This window comes from Idiotropiscis lumnitzeri, chromosome 8 (assembly GCF_059441095.1).
Source record: "Idiotropiscis lumnitzeri isolate Australia: NSW breed Sydney's pygmy pipehorse chromosome 8, RoL_Ilum_1.0, whole genome shotgun sequence".
Classification (NCBI taxonomy): Eukaryota; Metazoa; Chordata; class Actinopteri; order Syngnathiformes; family Syngnathidae; genus Idiotropiscis; species Idiotropiscis lumnitzeri.
In genome coordinates this window covers 5,811,097-5,828,524 of record NC_142398.1, presented here as the reverse complement: position 1 = coordinate 5,828,524, position 17,428 = coordinate 5,811,097, and the positions used below count along the sequence as shown (strand labels likewise).

The 17,428-nt window shown below is 45.0% G+C and overlaps 1 protein-coding gene across 3 annotated transcripts in view; it reads right to left on the bottom strand.

Moving 5' to 3' along the window:
- Positions 1 to 17,428, bottom strand: part of LOC148331838 (voltage-dependent T-type calcium channel subunit alpha-1H-like) — an 88,817-nt gene that overhangs the window by 19,896 nt on the left and 51,493 nt on the right. For all 3 annotated transcript variants that reach the window (XM_088302168.1, XM_088302167.1, XM_088302169.1), the window contains 13 exons: positions 16,163 to 16,250; positions 15,897 to 16,081; positions 14,792 to 15,076; positions 13,969 to 14,069; positions 13,748 to 13,871; positions 12,470 to 12,538; positions 11,625 to 11,809; positions 9,988 to 10,114; positions 8,619 to 8,744; positions 8,450 to 8,539; positions 6,974 to 7,166; positions 4,049 to 4,200; positions 3,862 to 3,971 (listed from right to left, as the gene is read on the bottom strand). In XM_088302168.1, the coding sequence (XP_088158294.1) occupies positions 3,862 to 3,971; positions 4,049 to 4,200; positions 6,974 to 7,166; positions 8,450 to 8,539; positions 8,619 to 8,744; positions 9,988 to 10,114; positions 11,625 to 11,809; positions 12,470 to 12,538; positions 13,748 to 13,871; positions 13,969 to 14,069; positions 14,792 to 15,076; positions 15,897 to 16,081; positions 16,163 to 16,250 (1,835 nt within the window). The remainder of the gene's footprint in view (positions 1 to 3,861; positions 3,972 to 4,048; positions 4,201 to 6,973; positions 7,167 to 8,449; positions 8,540 to 8,618; positions 8,745 to 9,987; positions 10,115 to 11,624; positions 11,810 to 12,469; positions 12,539 to 13,747; positions 13,872 to 13,968; positions 14,070 to 14,791; positions 15,077 to 15,896; positions 16,082 to 16,162; positions 16,251 to 17,428) is intronic.

Below are 17,428 nucleotides of genomic sequence, written 5' to 3'. Positions count from 1 at the left end.
CTTGGTGTTGGGGTTTCCGTGGCTCCAGACGCACAACCCGGTCATTGACTGGAGGAGATGTTCCATCACCGGATGGAGCGAATTCTGCCACTCACATTGTCTGCGCTCCGCGGACCCTTCGTCTCCGTCTCCCGCCCCTACTCCTCCCGACGTTTCCTCCGTGCCCTCCGACTACCACGACCTCGCCCAGGTATTCAGCAAGGACCTCGCCCGCGCCCTTCCTCCCCATCGGCCCTACGACTGCGCCATCGACCTTCTCCCTGGGGCTCCTCTTCCCAACAGCCGCCTGTATAATATCTCCAGGCCGGAAAAGGAGGCTATGGAGACCTACATCCGTGACTCGCTGGCCGCCGGGCTCATTCGGCCCTCCTCATCCCCCCTGGGAGCTGGGTTCTTCTTTGTGAAGAAGAAGGACTCCTCCCTTCGCCCTTGCATCGACTTCAAGTCCCTTAACCAAATCACCATTAAGAATAAGACCTCGCTTCCCCTCATTGACCCCTCCTTCGAGCCCCTATGCGATGCCCAGATCTTCTCCAAGTTGGACCTCCGAAATGCCTACCACCTGGTACGAATCCGAGAGGGCGATGAGTGGAAGACGGCGTTCAACACTCCCCTGGGTCACTTTGAGTATCTCGTTATGCCTTTCGGTCTCACCAACGCACCAGCAGTCTTCCAAGCCCTGATGACAGATATTTTCCGTGACATGCTGAATCGCTTTGTATTCATTTACTTGGATGACATCCTCATCTTCTCCCGCTCTCTCCCAGATCACCGCCGACACGTCCGCCTAGTGCTCCAGCGCCTCCTAGAGAACCGCTTGTTCGTCAAACCTGAGAAGTGCGAATTCCATGTTCCTTCGGTGCACTTCCTGGGGTACATCATCGCCCAGGGACAACTCCAGCCTGACCCCGCCAAGATCCAGGCTGTGGTGGATTGGCCAATGCCCGCAACCCGCAAGGAGCTACAGCGCTTTCTGGGGTTTGCCAATTTCTACCGCCGCTTTATCCGTAACTACAGCAAAGTGGCCAGTCCTCTCACCGCGCTCACCTCCACGTCCACCCCTTTCCAGTGGACTCCGGCGGCGTCCCACGCCTTTTCCCATCTCAAGGAGGCCTTCACCAGTGCCCCGGTGCTCAAACACCCCGATCCCTCTCAGCAGTTTATCATCGAGGTGGACGCTTCCGACACCGGAGCAGGAGCCGTCCTCTCCCAACGAGATCCCGCTTCCCAGAAGGTTCACCCCTGTGCTTTCTTCTCCAGACGCCTGTCTCCGGCGGAGAGAAACTATGACGTTGGAAATCGCGAACTGCTGGCGGTGGTGTGGGCCCTCCAAGAGTGGCGACATTGGTTAGAGGGTACCACGATTCCCTTCCTGGTGTGGACAGATCACAAAAACCTGGCCTACCTGCAGTCCGCCAAGCGGATGAACCCTCGCCAGGCTCGCTGGAACCTCTTTCTGAGCAGCTTCAATTTTTCCCCCTCCTATCGACCCGGCTCAAACAACGGCAAGGCTGACGCCCTCTCCCGCATGTTCTCGCCTCCCGCCAGTCCAGACACGCCTGAACCCATCCTGCCCTCCTCCTGCCTCCTGGGTGCAGCCGTCTGGGAGATAGAGCAGACCGTAAGAGAGGCCCAGCAGAAGCAACCTGACCCTCGGCCAGACTCCTCCGACCGCCTGCACGTACCCGACGCCGTGCGGTCTCAGGTTCTCCAGTGGGGGCACTCGTCCTCGCTCACCTGCCATCCGGGCGTTACTCGCACCCTCCGGTTCCTCCAACAGCATTTCTGGTGGCCAAGCATGGCAAAGGACACCCGCGAATTTGTGTTGGCTTGCTCGGTCTGTGCGCGAGGTAAGGCCTCTCACTCGGTTCCGGCCGGTCTCCTCCGTCCCCTGCCCATCCCGAGCCGTTCATGGTCCCACATCGCCTTGGACTTTGTCACCGGTCTTCCCCCCTCCAACGGACACACCGTTATCCTAACCATCATCGACCGTTTCTCCAAGTGTGTACACTACAGTCCCCTTTCCAAATTGCCCACCGCCTTGGAAACGGCCAAACTTCTCACACAGCACGTCTTTCGACTCCATGGAATTCCGGTGGACATCGTCTCCGACCGAGGTCCCCAGTTCTCGTCACAAGTCTGGAGAGAGTTTTGCAAGGCGGTGGGCGCCACGACCAGTCTCTCCTCCGGCTACCATCCGCAAACCAACGGGCAGACCGAGCGGGCCAACCAAGACCTGGAAACGGCACTGCGGTGCGTGGTGGCCCGTAACCCGGTGTCCTGGAGCGAGGCCCTGCCCTGGATAGAGTACGCCCACAACTCCCTCTCCTGCGCAGCTACAGGTATGTCCCCCTTCATGGCTTGTCTCGGTTACCAACCCCCTCTGTTCAGGGAACAGGAGCACGCCGTGGCTGTCCCCTCCGTCGAGGAGCATCTCCGTCGGGTCAGAGGAGTCTGGGCCGAGGTGAAAGCTTCTCTCACTCGTGCGGCGCAGAGAAACAAGCGCTTGGCCGACCGCCATCGGTCCCCGGCTCAGGACTACAGGCCTGGCCAGATGGTTTGGCTCTCGTCCCGCGACCTTCCACTGCAAACCGACTCACGGAAGCTGTCTCCCCGGTTCATCGGTCCCTTCCCCATCACTAAAATTATTAACCCGTGCTCCGTCAGGCTCAAGCTTCCCGACTCCCTAAAGATCCATCCCACATTTCACGTCTCCCTTCTCAAGCCTGTCTCTTCCAGCCCTCTGAGCCCTCCGACCGTCTCCCCTCCACCCCCCCTGATGATCGACGATCACCCGGCATTCACGGTGTCCAAGGTGTTGGACGTGAGGCGCCGGGGGAGGGGATTCCAGTATCTGGTGGACTGGGAAGGTTATGGCCCAGAAGAGCGCTCTTGGATCCCTCGTAAGCTCTTCCTAAACGATTCTCCGATCAGGGATTTCTACGCCTTACACCCGGATAAGCCGGGTAGGACGCCAGGAGGCGTCCGTTGGGGGGGGGGGGGGGTACTGTGGTGGTTAGGGTTTGGGGGGCCTGGCGAAGTTATTATTGTTTTCAGGTCTCCGGCAGTTTCCAGCCAGGCACGCCTCCGGCTCGAGAGGGCGTCGGCTCCTGCACACCTGCCGCTCATCAGCAGCAATCACCACCGGGATAAGACCCAGCCTCGCCAGGAGCCAGACGCCGGATTATCCCGTGATCTTACGTGGTATTGGCTCATGTCTCTGCACACTTCATGCTCGCCTGATCGTGTCGAAGCTCACGCCCGTCTGACTTTCGTGTCTGCTTGTTCCCCCTCCAGCCGTCTAGTGCCCGTCCGAACCCGAGCTCCCAGTGCCCACCTCCGCGTTCCTGACCAGTGTTCACCTCGCCTGCGCTCCCTCCGCTACGCCGCTTACCTGCCTCCCCTGCGCCGCTCCCGCTGCTTCGCCACCAGGCCGCCTCCCGCAACCAGCGCCCGCCGCCTCGCTGCCTGCCAGCCGATCCTCGCTTCCGCCACCTCGTCCGACCCAGTCCCGGTTCCCGATCGTGCTGCTCCCCTGCCTTCTTATTCAATAAACCCTGTTCACCTCACCCCGGTTGCTCTTGGGTCCTATTTTCCCGCCTCACGGTTCACCGAACCGCCACACTTCTTTTGATTAAATTGATTGATTTGATTGATTGATTGATTGATTGATTAATTGATTGGTTGGTTGGTCAAAAAAATCTGTGCAAAATATAATTTTTTGCTCATATCATTGTCAAGATCCAACGTGTGACTGAGCCAAAATGTCCAAACCCTGCATGCCGTTGTTGACTCGCCCCTGACAGGTTGAGCTATGCCACTTGGGGGGGAAAAAAACAAAACATTTAGGAATGTTGCTACCTTTCTTTAAAAAAGCGACGAAGGCCAAACGCGATGAGCTTGAGGATAGCCTCAATAACAAACACCACGGTGAAGACGTAGTTGCAGTACTTGAGGATCTCCACCAGGTACTGTTTGACACACACACACACACACAATGCAAGCATGTCATGTATAGTGATGAAAGAGGGACTGTTGCCGTGGTTACCTGGGGCTGGTTGTAATGCTCCATGCTCATGGTGAGCAGGTTGGTGAAGATGATGATGGTGATGAAGAGGTCCAGGTAGTGGCTGGTGCACACGCTGTGGATGGAGCGACGCAGCGGCGAGTAGTCGGCGTAGTATGGTTTCTCCAGGGCCTCTGTGCACACAATACAAACAGAGAAGGATTATTATCAAGTAAAAAAGTAAAATTGACAGCCGATCACCGAGCTGATAAATCCATCCAACTTGTTTAAACAACTTATTTATTTGCAAGGGAGTGCGCCCAGACTGGCTCACAAATATCTAAAATTTGCATTTGATTTATGTCCATTGAAATGCATTTTGAAAAAAATAATGACAATTAAACCCCAAAGAAATCTCACAAGAACACTGCTAAAAACATTGAAGACGTTGACATGCAATCAATATTCAGGTTAAGGTCAAAATTTCGGTTTCGGAAACATTCCGAAAAAAACATTTACATGTGTGAGCAGACAGTAACTCCCGCATATAAATAACTCCATTTAAATGGTGACATACGGACAACGTGATGAAATTAGATGTTATTTACGCTTGTTACTTCCTACCGTCAATAAAACACCCTTTTATTCATGTCACGCACCACAGGAATAAAGCAGTCGTTTTCATCCATGCTCCAAAAGTGTGCCGATGTGCGTTTTGCCATAATTATTTACCTCTACTTATGTATTTCCAGGAAGTTGCTTGCCAGACTTATACACTTTTTTTTAAAAACCCGAATAAGATTATTAAACATGATATATATTGAGGTTTTGCACAAGTTTACGTGACCTTTAAAAAACGGAATACTGGCAATATTCAGGTATTAAAAGGGTTATTGACTGCATGCAAACGTAGTCGGTCAATACACAATTTTACAAAATCCAACAGCTGAGAAACCTTGGAATTTTAACGATGGCATCACAGAACGTCGCTGGAGTGAACAAGATTGTGTTTTCTGTCATATCTTATTTTGCTGAAAATGACATCATTGATCAATCGCCAAACTCTGACATTACCACACAATTTTGTGTCAACGCCTAGTATTTCAGGTACTCTGTGGGGACATCGCAACACATTATTCTGTGAGGACATACAGTGCGGTGGGAACACACGACTTAGTGGGGACATCGAGATTTACGGCTACTCCAATACACTATAAACCTTGGCATTGCCACAGACATGCGTGTACTTGCAGAGTAATGTGTCCACACAAAGTAATGTATACATATTAAAATTGTCAGTGTCCTCATTGAGTAATGTGTCCACACGGAGAAATGTGTGCTTGTGGAGTAAATCTCAGTGAGTGAGTAATGTGCACCTATACGACGAGGTGTCCCCATCGAGATGGATGCATATCTGCAAAGTTATCTGCGCTCAGAGTTATGTCCCAATGATGCACAGTAAATAAACAGAATAACCACGTGCGCACGCACGCACACACGCGCACACACATAGGGCTCATAAAATCCTTCAGGGAGGGACACAAAATGTAAAGCAAAGTCAATGATGAAACCAAGTGAAGTGAAGAGTGTCTGCGTGTGTGTGTGTGTGTACAGAAAAATTGTACCACCTCATAAATTCTGATCATCACACACAAGCACATGCACGCACACTTGAAGGTGTCTTTGGACCTAAGCTTAACTGTTGGCTGCAGACAGTTAGTGACTGTAAGAACAAAGCGTGGGGGAGGTGTTTTTTTTCTTTTTTTTTTAAATAGATTAAATAAGACAGCAGGGAAACCGTAAAAGTGCGTGTGAAAGTGCTCGTGTGTGAGTGCATTAACGAGAATTCAATCAACACTTTGTCAAAGGATTTAGGTAAGATGTATAGTGTTTTTGTACTAAATGACATATTTATCCCATTTTGTGACCACAGAGACATGCATTTTTTTCTTTTTTTCTGTAAGTGTAATTGCACATCCACTACAGTAGGTGGCAGAGGGAATGTCATTGTCAGAGTGTGTGCAGAGAGTAAATAACATCCTTCCATCCATTATCTGTCCCGCTTCTCCTCACTAGGGTCGCGGGGGGTGCTGGAGCCTATCCCAGCTGTCTTCGGACAGTAGGCGGGGGACACCCTGAACTGGTTGCCACCCAATCGCAGGGCACATATAGACGAACCATTCCCACTCACAATCACACCTAGGGACAATTTAAAGTGTTCAATCAACCTACTATGCATGTTTTGGGGATGTGGGAAGAAAATGAAGCACCCGGAGAAAACCCACACAGGTACGGGGAGAACGTGCAGACTCCACACAGGAAGGGCAGAGCCGGGAATCGACCCCTCGACCTCTGCGCTGTGAGGCGGACCTGCTAACCGGTCGTCCACCGTGCCGACCAGGTTTGTGTGACTTGTATTGTATTTTTTCCATTAAATGAGTTTATATAATTTCCGCATTATGCAATTAACTGAAAACAAGTAAAATGTTAGCCAGACATTTTACATTTAAATGCTGTTATAAAATGTCACTATTATTCTTTTTAGCAGAAGTAAAAAAGTGAATGAAAATAAAATCTACCATTTCAAGTGGGTCTCAAGCTTTTTACACCAAGTAAAACTAAATTGTCTCTCAAGAAATCTTTAAACCAGACAGCTTTTAAATATGAAATGCAACTGTGTTGAACACGGGACACGTGGATGAGCTTAACATTGACACTTATGTGATAGGTTTGCATGCAAAAATGACAACAGTACGACAATGGAATCAGTGACAGTGGGCAGCAGGCGAGCATGGATCTTTTTGCGACCCTCTTGATCTGTTGGATTCAAATTTATATGATGGCATATGGAAAGGACTTTGTTACTGCTCCAGTTGTTGTGAAATAAGCGCAATATAAATAAAAGTGTATTGTGTTTCGACTGTCAATACTGACAATAATTCTGTTTGCGTATCGAACTGCACTCACTGCGCCTCCTCTTCTCCAGGCGCTTCCGCCGCTTCTCCTCGCGGATACGGGCCTCCTCCTCCTCCTGCTGCTGTCGACACTTGTGGAAGTTCTCCACCACCACGCCCACGAACATGTTGAGAACGAAGAAGCTGACGATGAGCAGGAAGGAGATGAAGAAGAGCAGCATCCATGGGTTGTTGTTGCGAATGGGCTGCCGAAGAAAACAGGCAGATGACGGGAGTCCCGAGTCAACAAAGTGGCGCGGCTGTCACAGCGCATCGATCACTCGCATTCACTTTTTTTTTTTCCACCTTCCTCCTTTTTCCTGAAATATCCTCACTTTTTTTTCTCTTTGAAACTAAAGATCACACACATGACACTGTCACATCTAAGCCAATGCAGTTACTTCCATATTAATAATTAATTTCATATTAAAAGCGAAGGCAGGGACGGACAATGTTTGTCCCTGCCCTCAAAAAATTTACAATAAAAAAATTATAAATAAATAAACATATATATATATATATAAATAATAAATAAATAATAAATAAATAAACATATATATATATATATATATATATATATATATATATATATATACATTACAAAGACATTTCTCATTAATTGCACATATCTTTTTTATTATAAGCAATAATTAAAAATCCAAAAGTAAAATAAGTAATTTTATAAGTACATTGAACTTTAAAAAATATATTGATTATCAATTGATGATTATCAAATTACTGAAAAATGTATATGAATTACTAATTTAATATTAAAATAAAAGATTTTGGCTACTGCATTAATTTATCCAGTATTTACCCAAATTTGTTTTCAAAGTTGTATTCATCCATTTTTAAACATACGTTCATCTTATTACATTATGGCCGTTTTATTTTAAATAACAAAAAAAATAAATCTGAGTGAAATCGCCAATTTCATATCTACATTTAACATTTGTATTTTATGAATTGATTATTATCAGTAATTGGATGTAATAAATTTGAAAAATGAGCATTAATGTTTTTTTCATTAAAAAAAGCCATTGTATTCGTTATATTAATTTCACCATCCCAAAATTAAAATGTATTATTTTATTTGAACTGAATTATTGTACATTCTTATTAAATAATTGTAAATCGAATTTATTTGAAATAATATTGAAATATTTTAAAACAAAATTTTTCATGGACATGCTTTATGTAATTACAAACAACAAATTTGGAAAAAATGCAAACAAAAACAACGTTTTATATGTTGCATTAAATTAACCAGTGTATCTGTAAAATTGGTAAAAATTGTATATGCAATATTTCACTATTGTGTTCATTTAGCCACGTTTTGCTCAAATATGTTCATCCAAATGTTCCTTTTGTATTAATTTTCCATTTGTATCTGATTGAGTAAAAGACTGATTGTAAACAATAAATAACGCATCAACTAAGGATCGTCTTTGATGGCTGTTTGGTGTGTCTTTGCCGGCGGGCGTCGCACCTGCTGGTCGACGCCGACCGCGTCAAGACCGTCGTACATGATGCTGACCCAGCCGTCTTTGCACGACAGCACAAACAGAGACATCAGCGCCTGCGGGACGGACATTTCATTTACTTCAGCGTACGTGCGTGCGTGTGTGTGTGTGAGTGAGTGTGCGTGGGTGTCACACCTGTCCCAGGTTGTCAAAGTTGTACTTCCTGCGCAACCAGCGGTGCCCTGCATCCAAACACTGCGTCTTGTTGGTGATGCTGGTCACGTTGTAGCCGTCACAGTGGAAGAACTTGCCTTTGAATAACTGCACACGCGCACACATAAACACGCGCGCTGTCCGTAAATCACAATATCACTGAGCAGGTAACTCCAACAACATTTTGGTTTTTGGGTGCAGCCCTTCAAAAGGCCACTGAGCCATGCCTCACTGTAGGCAGTAGATTAAAAAATGAATTCAATTCATTGGAATATTTTCAATCCTTCAAGTGAGCCTATATCATGTAACGGTGATCCTGTTAAAATTGAAATGAAAATGAATAAAAATTATATTCATTGAAATACAATGATCACAATTTCAAAAAGTCTGTAAAAAATAATAATTAGCACATTAAAAAATGTTTTATGCTGTCATATTGATTTCTATTTGCTTTGTTTTTTCAGAGTTCCCTCTAAACTGTGATTTGTTTTCAAAATATTAGGAGTAAGACGTAATAGGAGTGCATCATATCACAACGGTGATTCGAATCGTGGAGCGAATCGAATCACAATTTGAGTAAATTGTATGCTATTTTGAAGAAATACCAGCACTAATGTAAGTGGAATGAATTATATTATAGTTGGAGTGAATTTGTTTCACTTCATATGCTAATGAAGGAGAATTGTACCTCATTGTATCGTCATGAGCGTGAATTGGAGTGTAACTAGATTGACTTGTATAGCAACTGGAGTGAATTGAATCCCAATTTGAGTAAAATGTATTTTTAGTGATTCATTTCGTATTTGGACTGGGGTGATATCGGCTTGATTCATACGCTCATTGAAGAAAATGGTTTCATAATTTGAGTGAAACGTATCGATTCCTCTCATGACCATATCATCATTGAAGTGAATCATATCACAATTCCATTGAATCATAACACTTGATATAATAATTAGAGTGAATCATATTGTTTCGCTTTGTAATTGAAGAGAATTGAATCAGATCTCAAATGGAGTTATGAAATCAAATTGCATAGTTGTAGATTGCATTGTTGCCGACTCAAGTGAATAGATGGTAATTAGACAAAAATGATTGCATTATTTAAAAACACTTTGGTACATTCAAATTCAACAATTATTAGATCCCTCCCCGTGTTATTAAAAATTATCGGTATCAGTGATACTGGCCCTTTATTGGGATCGAAAGCAAATCTAGCAGAATGGCAAGCCCTAGAGTGTGATGCTTTATCAACACCTCATTTGCATTTTGCCATTATTCCCTATTTCGTTTGTAATCCGGAACCTCATTTGTCTTAAAACAATCAGCACTGTACAACTTTTATGCTTACCTGAACCCCCAAAATGCCAAACACGATGAAAAACGCACAGCAGATGAGGACGATGTTCCCGATGGGCCTGAGCGATGTGATCAGGGTTTCCACCACCAGTTTTAGGCCCGGAGCGCGACTGATCACCCTGGAACAGCAACACCTACACTAAGCAGCAGCTGACAATGTTTTGTGCTCACAGAAAGCCCAGTTGGGATATGCGTCGTGGAGAAACACTCAGGCACTAAATCTCAACAAATTTGTCATCATACAGGTGAAAGCTGATGACCAAAGAGCATGACTCCCCCCAAAAATTGTGCCAGTAGCACCCATGGGAATTCTTTTCAAAATTCAGCCCCCCAGAATCAGCTCTAATTGGCAATGTGAAATTTTGTAGACCAGTCTATTACGGTTGACTCACAAAAAAAGTGTCAAGAAGCCATGCTCGAAAAGACGCAGGATGTCTAACCCTTTTGGTTCGTAGCAACCATTTTGGCCTTTTTTTTAATTTTCAAATATTAAACTTCAGTCAGTTTAAATTAGTAACATGAAATGAGGTAGACATGTCAATCATGAGTAGAGCCACAAAAACTCCATGTCTCCAGGAGACATGTCTAAATGGCGCAGGAAATGTGTCATTTTGATTTTAGTGTTGATTAACAACATGAACAAGTCAGCCCCCCAAGACAGTTTCAAATAGCAACATGAGATTTGGTAGGCATGCCTATCATAAATAGAACAACAAAAACGGATCAACAAGACATGCCCAAATGCCACAGGAAATCTATCATTTTGTTCTGATTCAGTCAGTTTCTGATCGCTAGCACATTGTTTTGAACTACAGCCCCTAAAGACAGTTTATTTAGCAACATGAAATTTGGTAGGCATGCCGATCATGAGTAGAACCACAAAAAAGCCTCCAGAAGCCATGCCTGAAAAGACAAAAAAAATCTCCCATTTTGGATAGAAGCAGATATTTTAGCTACTTAGCGCACGCAGTTATTTTTTAACTTCAGCCTCCAAATCCAGTTTCACTTAGCAGCATGAAATTAATTACACACGTCAATCATGAGTAGACCCACAAAAATTCTTGAGGTTCTGTGTGATTGCTTACAAATTTGACATCTGCACAATAAACAATTTGCTAAGCAATGCGAAGGAGAATGACATTTTTTGTCACAGCATTTGGGCAAAGCATGGTAGCAAAATGTGCTGACCTCCCATAAAAATGGGGGGGGACGTAATAATGCCAAAATAAAGTATGTTCCCATTGAGTTCTCCATTTTGCAGGCCCCCATGAACATGTCGCCAGCCAGTCACAGAGCAGACATAGATGCCATCACTGAGTGGGAACTGATCCCACGCTGGCCGCACACAAGTCAGGCGCATCTACCACTACACCATCAGTGACTCTGTGAAAACAGGACTAGGACTTTGCTTTTAACTTTCCAGGGGGCGCTAGTGAATGGGTTTTGGGAGGATGCGTTGAGAACTCCTAAAATAAACATTTTCACAAGGATACAAGCATGGTGAGTTTCAGAGCATGTTAACGCCCCCAAAAAAGGGGTTTCCAAAATCATATTTTGGCATTAAATTAGAATCGGGAACTGTAAATGACAGTGGAGAATGGTAAGATAGACGGTCAAGCAGACTGGCACCTGAGCGGTCGTAGAGTGCGCAGAAGCCGCAGTACTCGCAGGATGCCCAGTATTCGGTTCCCACTCGCTGACGCCACAGACACCAGGATGTCCACCAGGGACACCAACACCAGGACCCCGTCCAAGATGTTCCAGCTACTCTGCAGATAAACACCTTTGCCAAAGTATATGCCCATTGCCACCACCTACACATGCACACACACGCACACACGCACAGACACACGCAAATATGTGATTAAGCATTTCCATCTTTAGGTGATGTTACGGTTATGGGATTTGTGCCACAAAAAAACAAAAAAGGAGACAGTTTTAGGTGCCGACAACACAAGAAAAACACGTTTGCAGACAAATCATGTTTTCTGACTTGTGATGAAAAAATCTTTAGTACAATTTCAGCTAAAATGATGTGATTTATGACCCCCCCCAAATGATGAAGATTGAGGTCTCCATGAAATTGAAATTAAGCAAGTCCACCATTTAGTTCTGTTGTGGTCATGTAATACATGCACATACTGTTTTACCTCAATTTAGATGGGAATTAGATAACAGTTTCTGATTTGTCTGATGATTTAAAAAAAATAAAATTAACAAGTTAATTTGAACCATTTCTAGTAAGATTATATGATTTATGACCACCAATGGTTCCATAACTTGGTCTCACAACACTAGGAAAACATGTTCATCCGTCATAAATCTTTTTTTTTCGGATTAGTGACGTAAGTCCATTTTCAGGATCGTATCTGTTAAGGTTATGTGATTTTTCCCTCCCAAAATGTGTAATATGTAATTGATTTCGGTCCCCAGCTTGAAGCACAGCCGAAGAGAAATGGCCTTATCACACTTACCTTGATCATCATTTCGCCGACAAAGATCACAGTGAAGATGTAATTGGACACGCTGAGAAACACTCGCTCCTGTAAAAAACACACACATGAAATGAGAAATTTGTCACATTAACGCTTTCAAGTTCCCATCAGTTTCCTACGTTAAAAAGAAAACAATTACCTCCTTAGAAGATTAAAGATAATGAAAAACACAACAAACACACAGCGAGACATTGTAATCTTAATAATCAGGGTTGGCTGATTATTATTACCAGTATATGCCCGAAGGGGGAAAGAGTAAAATCGTCAAGATTGCAAATCAAAAGTGGAAGTTCAAAGCATCATTGGAAAGAAAAAAATATATTCAGCCCAGTGAGGGTGCAAATCAAGAATATTTTGCATTTTCATTTACTTTTTGGTTGGCGCTTATCACTTGAGAACAAAATTTTGACCAACATCATGATAAAGGGCTTTATGATGGTGACAGTTTGAATGGAACAGATAATTCTTATTTTTAGAATTAATTCATCAATGCATCATACTCATTATTGTTTTTTATTTTATTTTTTTAGTTATTATTTGTTTAACATACTAATATTAGACATCTATTTTTAATAAATTGAATAAATAGTTTTACATGACAATAATATTCATCCATCCATCCATCTTCTGTACCACTTCTCCTCACTAGGGTCGCGGGGGTGCTGGAGTCTGTCCCAGCTATCTTCGGGCAGTAGGCGGGGGACACCCTAAACTGGTTGCCAGCCAATTGCAGGGCACACAAAGACGAACAACAAACCCATGCTTATACCTAGTGGCAAGTTAGAGTGTCCAACCAACATGCCACGCATGTTTTTGGAATGTGGGAGGAAACCGAGGAATTGAGAGTAAACCCACGTAGGTACGGGGAGAACATGCAAACTCCACACAGGATGGCCGGAGCCGGGATCGAACCCACGCCCGATGCTGTCTCTCACTGTGAGGCCATCGTGCTCACCATTCGGCCACCGTGCCGCCAATAATATTCATAATAAATTCATTATTGATATTTTTTTTAAATTATTTTTGGTAACAAAACCCATCGAAACCATTTCGCTTAGACAACTCACTGCAATGAAAAAGATTTACACATTTTTATATTTAGACATCTTTTGCATATGTATTTCAACACGTGTTTAATGAACATACACAAAGGAAATGATGTACAGTATGTACGATGTACCTAATAAAGCGTCTATTGGCTGCCGCACTATACATTATGGATGTTGGCACGTGTGTGTGTGTGTGCACATGTGTTACCATGCTGTGTGACTGAATGTCGGGCCTCTCCAGCGCAATGGTGATGCAGTTAAGGAAGATGAAGAGCAGGATGATGTGATCAAACATCTTGTGTCCGATGGTCTTCTGGCACCACAGCCTGAAGCTACACACACACACACACACACACACAAAACACATTGCAAGCGTATGTATGTGTGTTTTGACATGCCGCTCACTCGACCGCACGCAAGGGGATTTACCGGTTGTGGGGAGCGAACACGTAGAGTGACCAATCCTCGTGCTCCACGCACCACTGAGGCTCGTATGGCTCCAGCAGTTTCCTCAGCTTCTGGTACAAAGTCTGCAATGGCACACGTGATGAACATTATCCTCAAGGACAGCATTTTATCTTCAGAAAATTCAACATTGCAGTTCTCTCTGCTTTTGATGTTGGGGACACCATGGATAAGTGAATCAGCGGGTGCCGAAATGGACATCAGAGGCGTAACTGATGTGGAAACAAAGCAGATTCTATACTGCTTAGTGTGTTAGTTAAATACACATAAATAGAATCCAACTGTTTTTTGTCACACCTTCTGCTTCAGTTGTGCTGTTCATTCTGGAGTGTGTGCCAGGTCAGACCAAGACAAGGATATATTCTACTGGGGGCTCAGCTCCTTTCTCAGCTTCTCAGTACTGCAGTAAGAGCTGTTGTTCTTCCCAGAGGATAAAGAATATATGCTCTGTATTTAAGCACCGTTTTTGTGGCACCATACAGATGCTAATTGTTGGCTCCTGTGCAAACTGAGTTTTGCATTGTATGCTAGCATTAAGGTAGTGGAAGTTATGTTAAGTTATTGTTTTCATTACATAATGTGCAATTCTCTTTATTTTATGATTGATTTTATAGCAACCTTCAACAAGGAGTTGATTGCAGCCTCTTTTTTGAGCTCCTATATACTTGCTGATTGTGAAGTCTAGTTGAGATTAGTGTGTACATCTTAGCATCATAGTGACATTAAATGAGCATATATCTGCCATATGGGTCAATATAATCCCAATTCAAATAGCCAAATCGCCAACCTCCTCCACGTCCTCATCCTCCGCGTGCGTGTTGTAAAGCGACGTCTGGAGCGTGTCATCGTAAGCGTGCTCGGGCAGGTGGAAGGCGGCAGTCCCGTTGCAGTCGGGTGTGTGCAACACAGGCACCTGCAGATAGTCGGGCACGTCCACGGACGCCTCTCTGCTGCCGGCTTCGGAGGCGCTGTGGCCGTCGGACAGGAGCGACTCCATCTCCCCCGATTGGCTCCTGCGGTGGAGGCTGGTCCAGCTGGAGCGACGGCTCTCCGGGAGGCTGACCCACGGAGGCTGTGATGTCATAAATGATGGTAAAATGAGCAGGACTAAGTAGGACTTCAATGAAGGCCTCGGGGTAAAATGCACGGCCCGCCACTGGTTACGAGCAATGTTCCCTTTAAGATGCGACCGTGAGGATTTGCTGCTTTCTATGGCGCTAGATTTCTGCTACAATTACGTGAGCCTAATGTCAAATAACACGTACGAAAACATGTTTTGTACGGACCAAAATGTGTTTTGCGTGTACAAGACCCACCACACGTACGCACAAAATAGGTTTTACACTTACGGCTTCTCTCTCTTCTACGGTACAAAATGCAGGCGTAATAACTGACACAATTATTAACTAATCAGGAGTTGGCCACTAGGACTGCTTCTAATTTCTTTGGGTTTCTTTTGGATTTACAATAGTGCTTGATGTCTTATAATATGAATCAGTTTTTAATTCGTTATATTTAAAAAAAAATGTACAATCTTACTTTAGTGTACATGCAAATATTTTAAATAATAACTAGTGCAATATTGTGTAGTTTTTTTTTCATTCTGGATTTTTGAAATAAAATAAGAATTTTTGTAATCAATATTAGTAAATATACATTTTTGACTTTTTTGATTTTCAGCAAATCAAAATTTTCAGCCTTCGTGTGTTTTGCATTTTCTGAATTTTTTAAAAAAATGTTTTTTGGACACAGGTGTATTTATTCCGGCAGTAGATGAAAACTAGGCAACAGCACCACTGTGCAATCCATCGGCGTTAATGTGTCTTAAAAGAGGCTAAGGACTTGTACTCGATTTTCATTTCATTACACAAGAATTCATGGCGAAAGCTCACCGGCGACCTCTGCTGCTCGAGGCTGTCCACCACGGAGGCGGCACTCGCGCGCCGCGATTGGCCGTAGATCACCGTGGGTGTGGCTGCCGTGTGTGTGATGACGGGCAGGGAAAGGGGCGGCGGCATGGAGGCCCTGGGGTTCAGGAGACCGTTGGGGCTGCTGATCAAGGCCTGGATCTTCAGCTCTTCCAGTCAGGAGTAAAGAACGTGAAAAAGTGGAGGACTGACCAAGACTGAGACGTTAGCTTCTCAAGCTAGCTAATTACCTGTGGCATACAACTCCCTCAGCTTCTCCTCGTCGTCAAAAGACAGCGACTGGGCCTCGTCGTCCGAATCCGATCGGCTGGCGTCGCCCTGAATGACAGACACACAACAACACACAAAGATACACAAAAATGCGAGTCAGATGAGGCAAGAGAGCCCAGGGGGATTTTTTGGGCGCTGATCTCCTGTCGTCACAGCAATAAAGCTTTGGCCAATTTAATTAGAATTTTTGCTGCAAAGATAGAGGAGGCTGGTTGAGGCGGAAGGCATCAACCGGTGTGCGTCTACCGGTGTGTTGCTATCATTGTGTGCGTGTGTGTGTGCGTGTGTGTGTGTGTGTGCGGGTGTGTGCGTTTATCAGAGTGTGACCATCAGTGTGTACTGCCTGATGATGGAGATAAAGCAGCAAAAACTAAACAACAAAAGCTCACCAGCTGTGAATGACAGAGCGATACCAAACACAAGCCTGCCCTGGAGAGTTCGTGTGTGTACAAGAGTGTGTATGCGTGTGCGTGTATGTGTGTGTGAGATGAAAACCATGTCGAACTAGAGCGAAGCAAAAGCATGCAAGTGGGATGGTGGAGATTATTCTCTGCAAGACAGCTTTGCTACCACCGCCGCCAATTCTATTGTCAATGGCGCCAGCAAGGACACCAACACCACTGCCACCCCTGCTATCCCAGAAAGTCAACACAAGGCTGCCCCTGCACTAGGGTAGACGCTGCAAAAACTGCAAAGATCCTTAACACTACTAACCAGGCAAGTCAAGGCAGTCGCCTACGCCAACACGACAACAAAGTGGTGACAGTGCCAAAGCCAACACACCGCTGCCAAATCCAAGCCCAGAGGAGCAGTCAGAGCCGCCAACGTGATAATGCACCGACATGAACGTCAACGCCACCATCACCTCACCATGGTAAGAAGCCACCACAAAGAAAACAAGCTGGCCAGCAGCCAGGATAATGGCAAAGCTTCCATGCATTGTCTTTTTGATAGGCCACCACTAACCGCACAACTACTGACACCACTGCCATCTTCATCACTGTCAAGGCACTTTCAATAGCTGCCACATCTCTTTAGGTAGCTAACGCCAACAAGCCCTGCCGATTAACGGCACCACTACTACCTGCTATTCCTAATAATAAAACCAAAGCTTTAATGTAGCCACCACTGATGATCCACCGCTACCACCAGGCAACCTCCACAACCACAACCACCAGAGCCTTCACTTCCTCTTTAAGTAGTCACCACCAATGCTGCCAATCTGG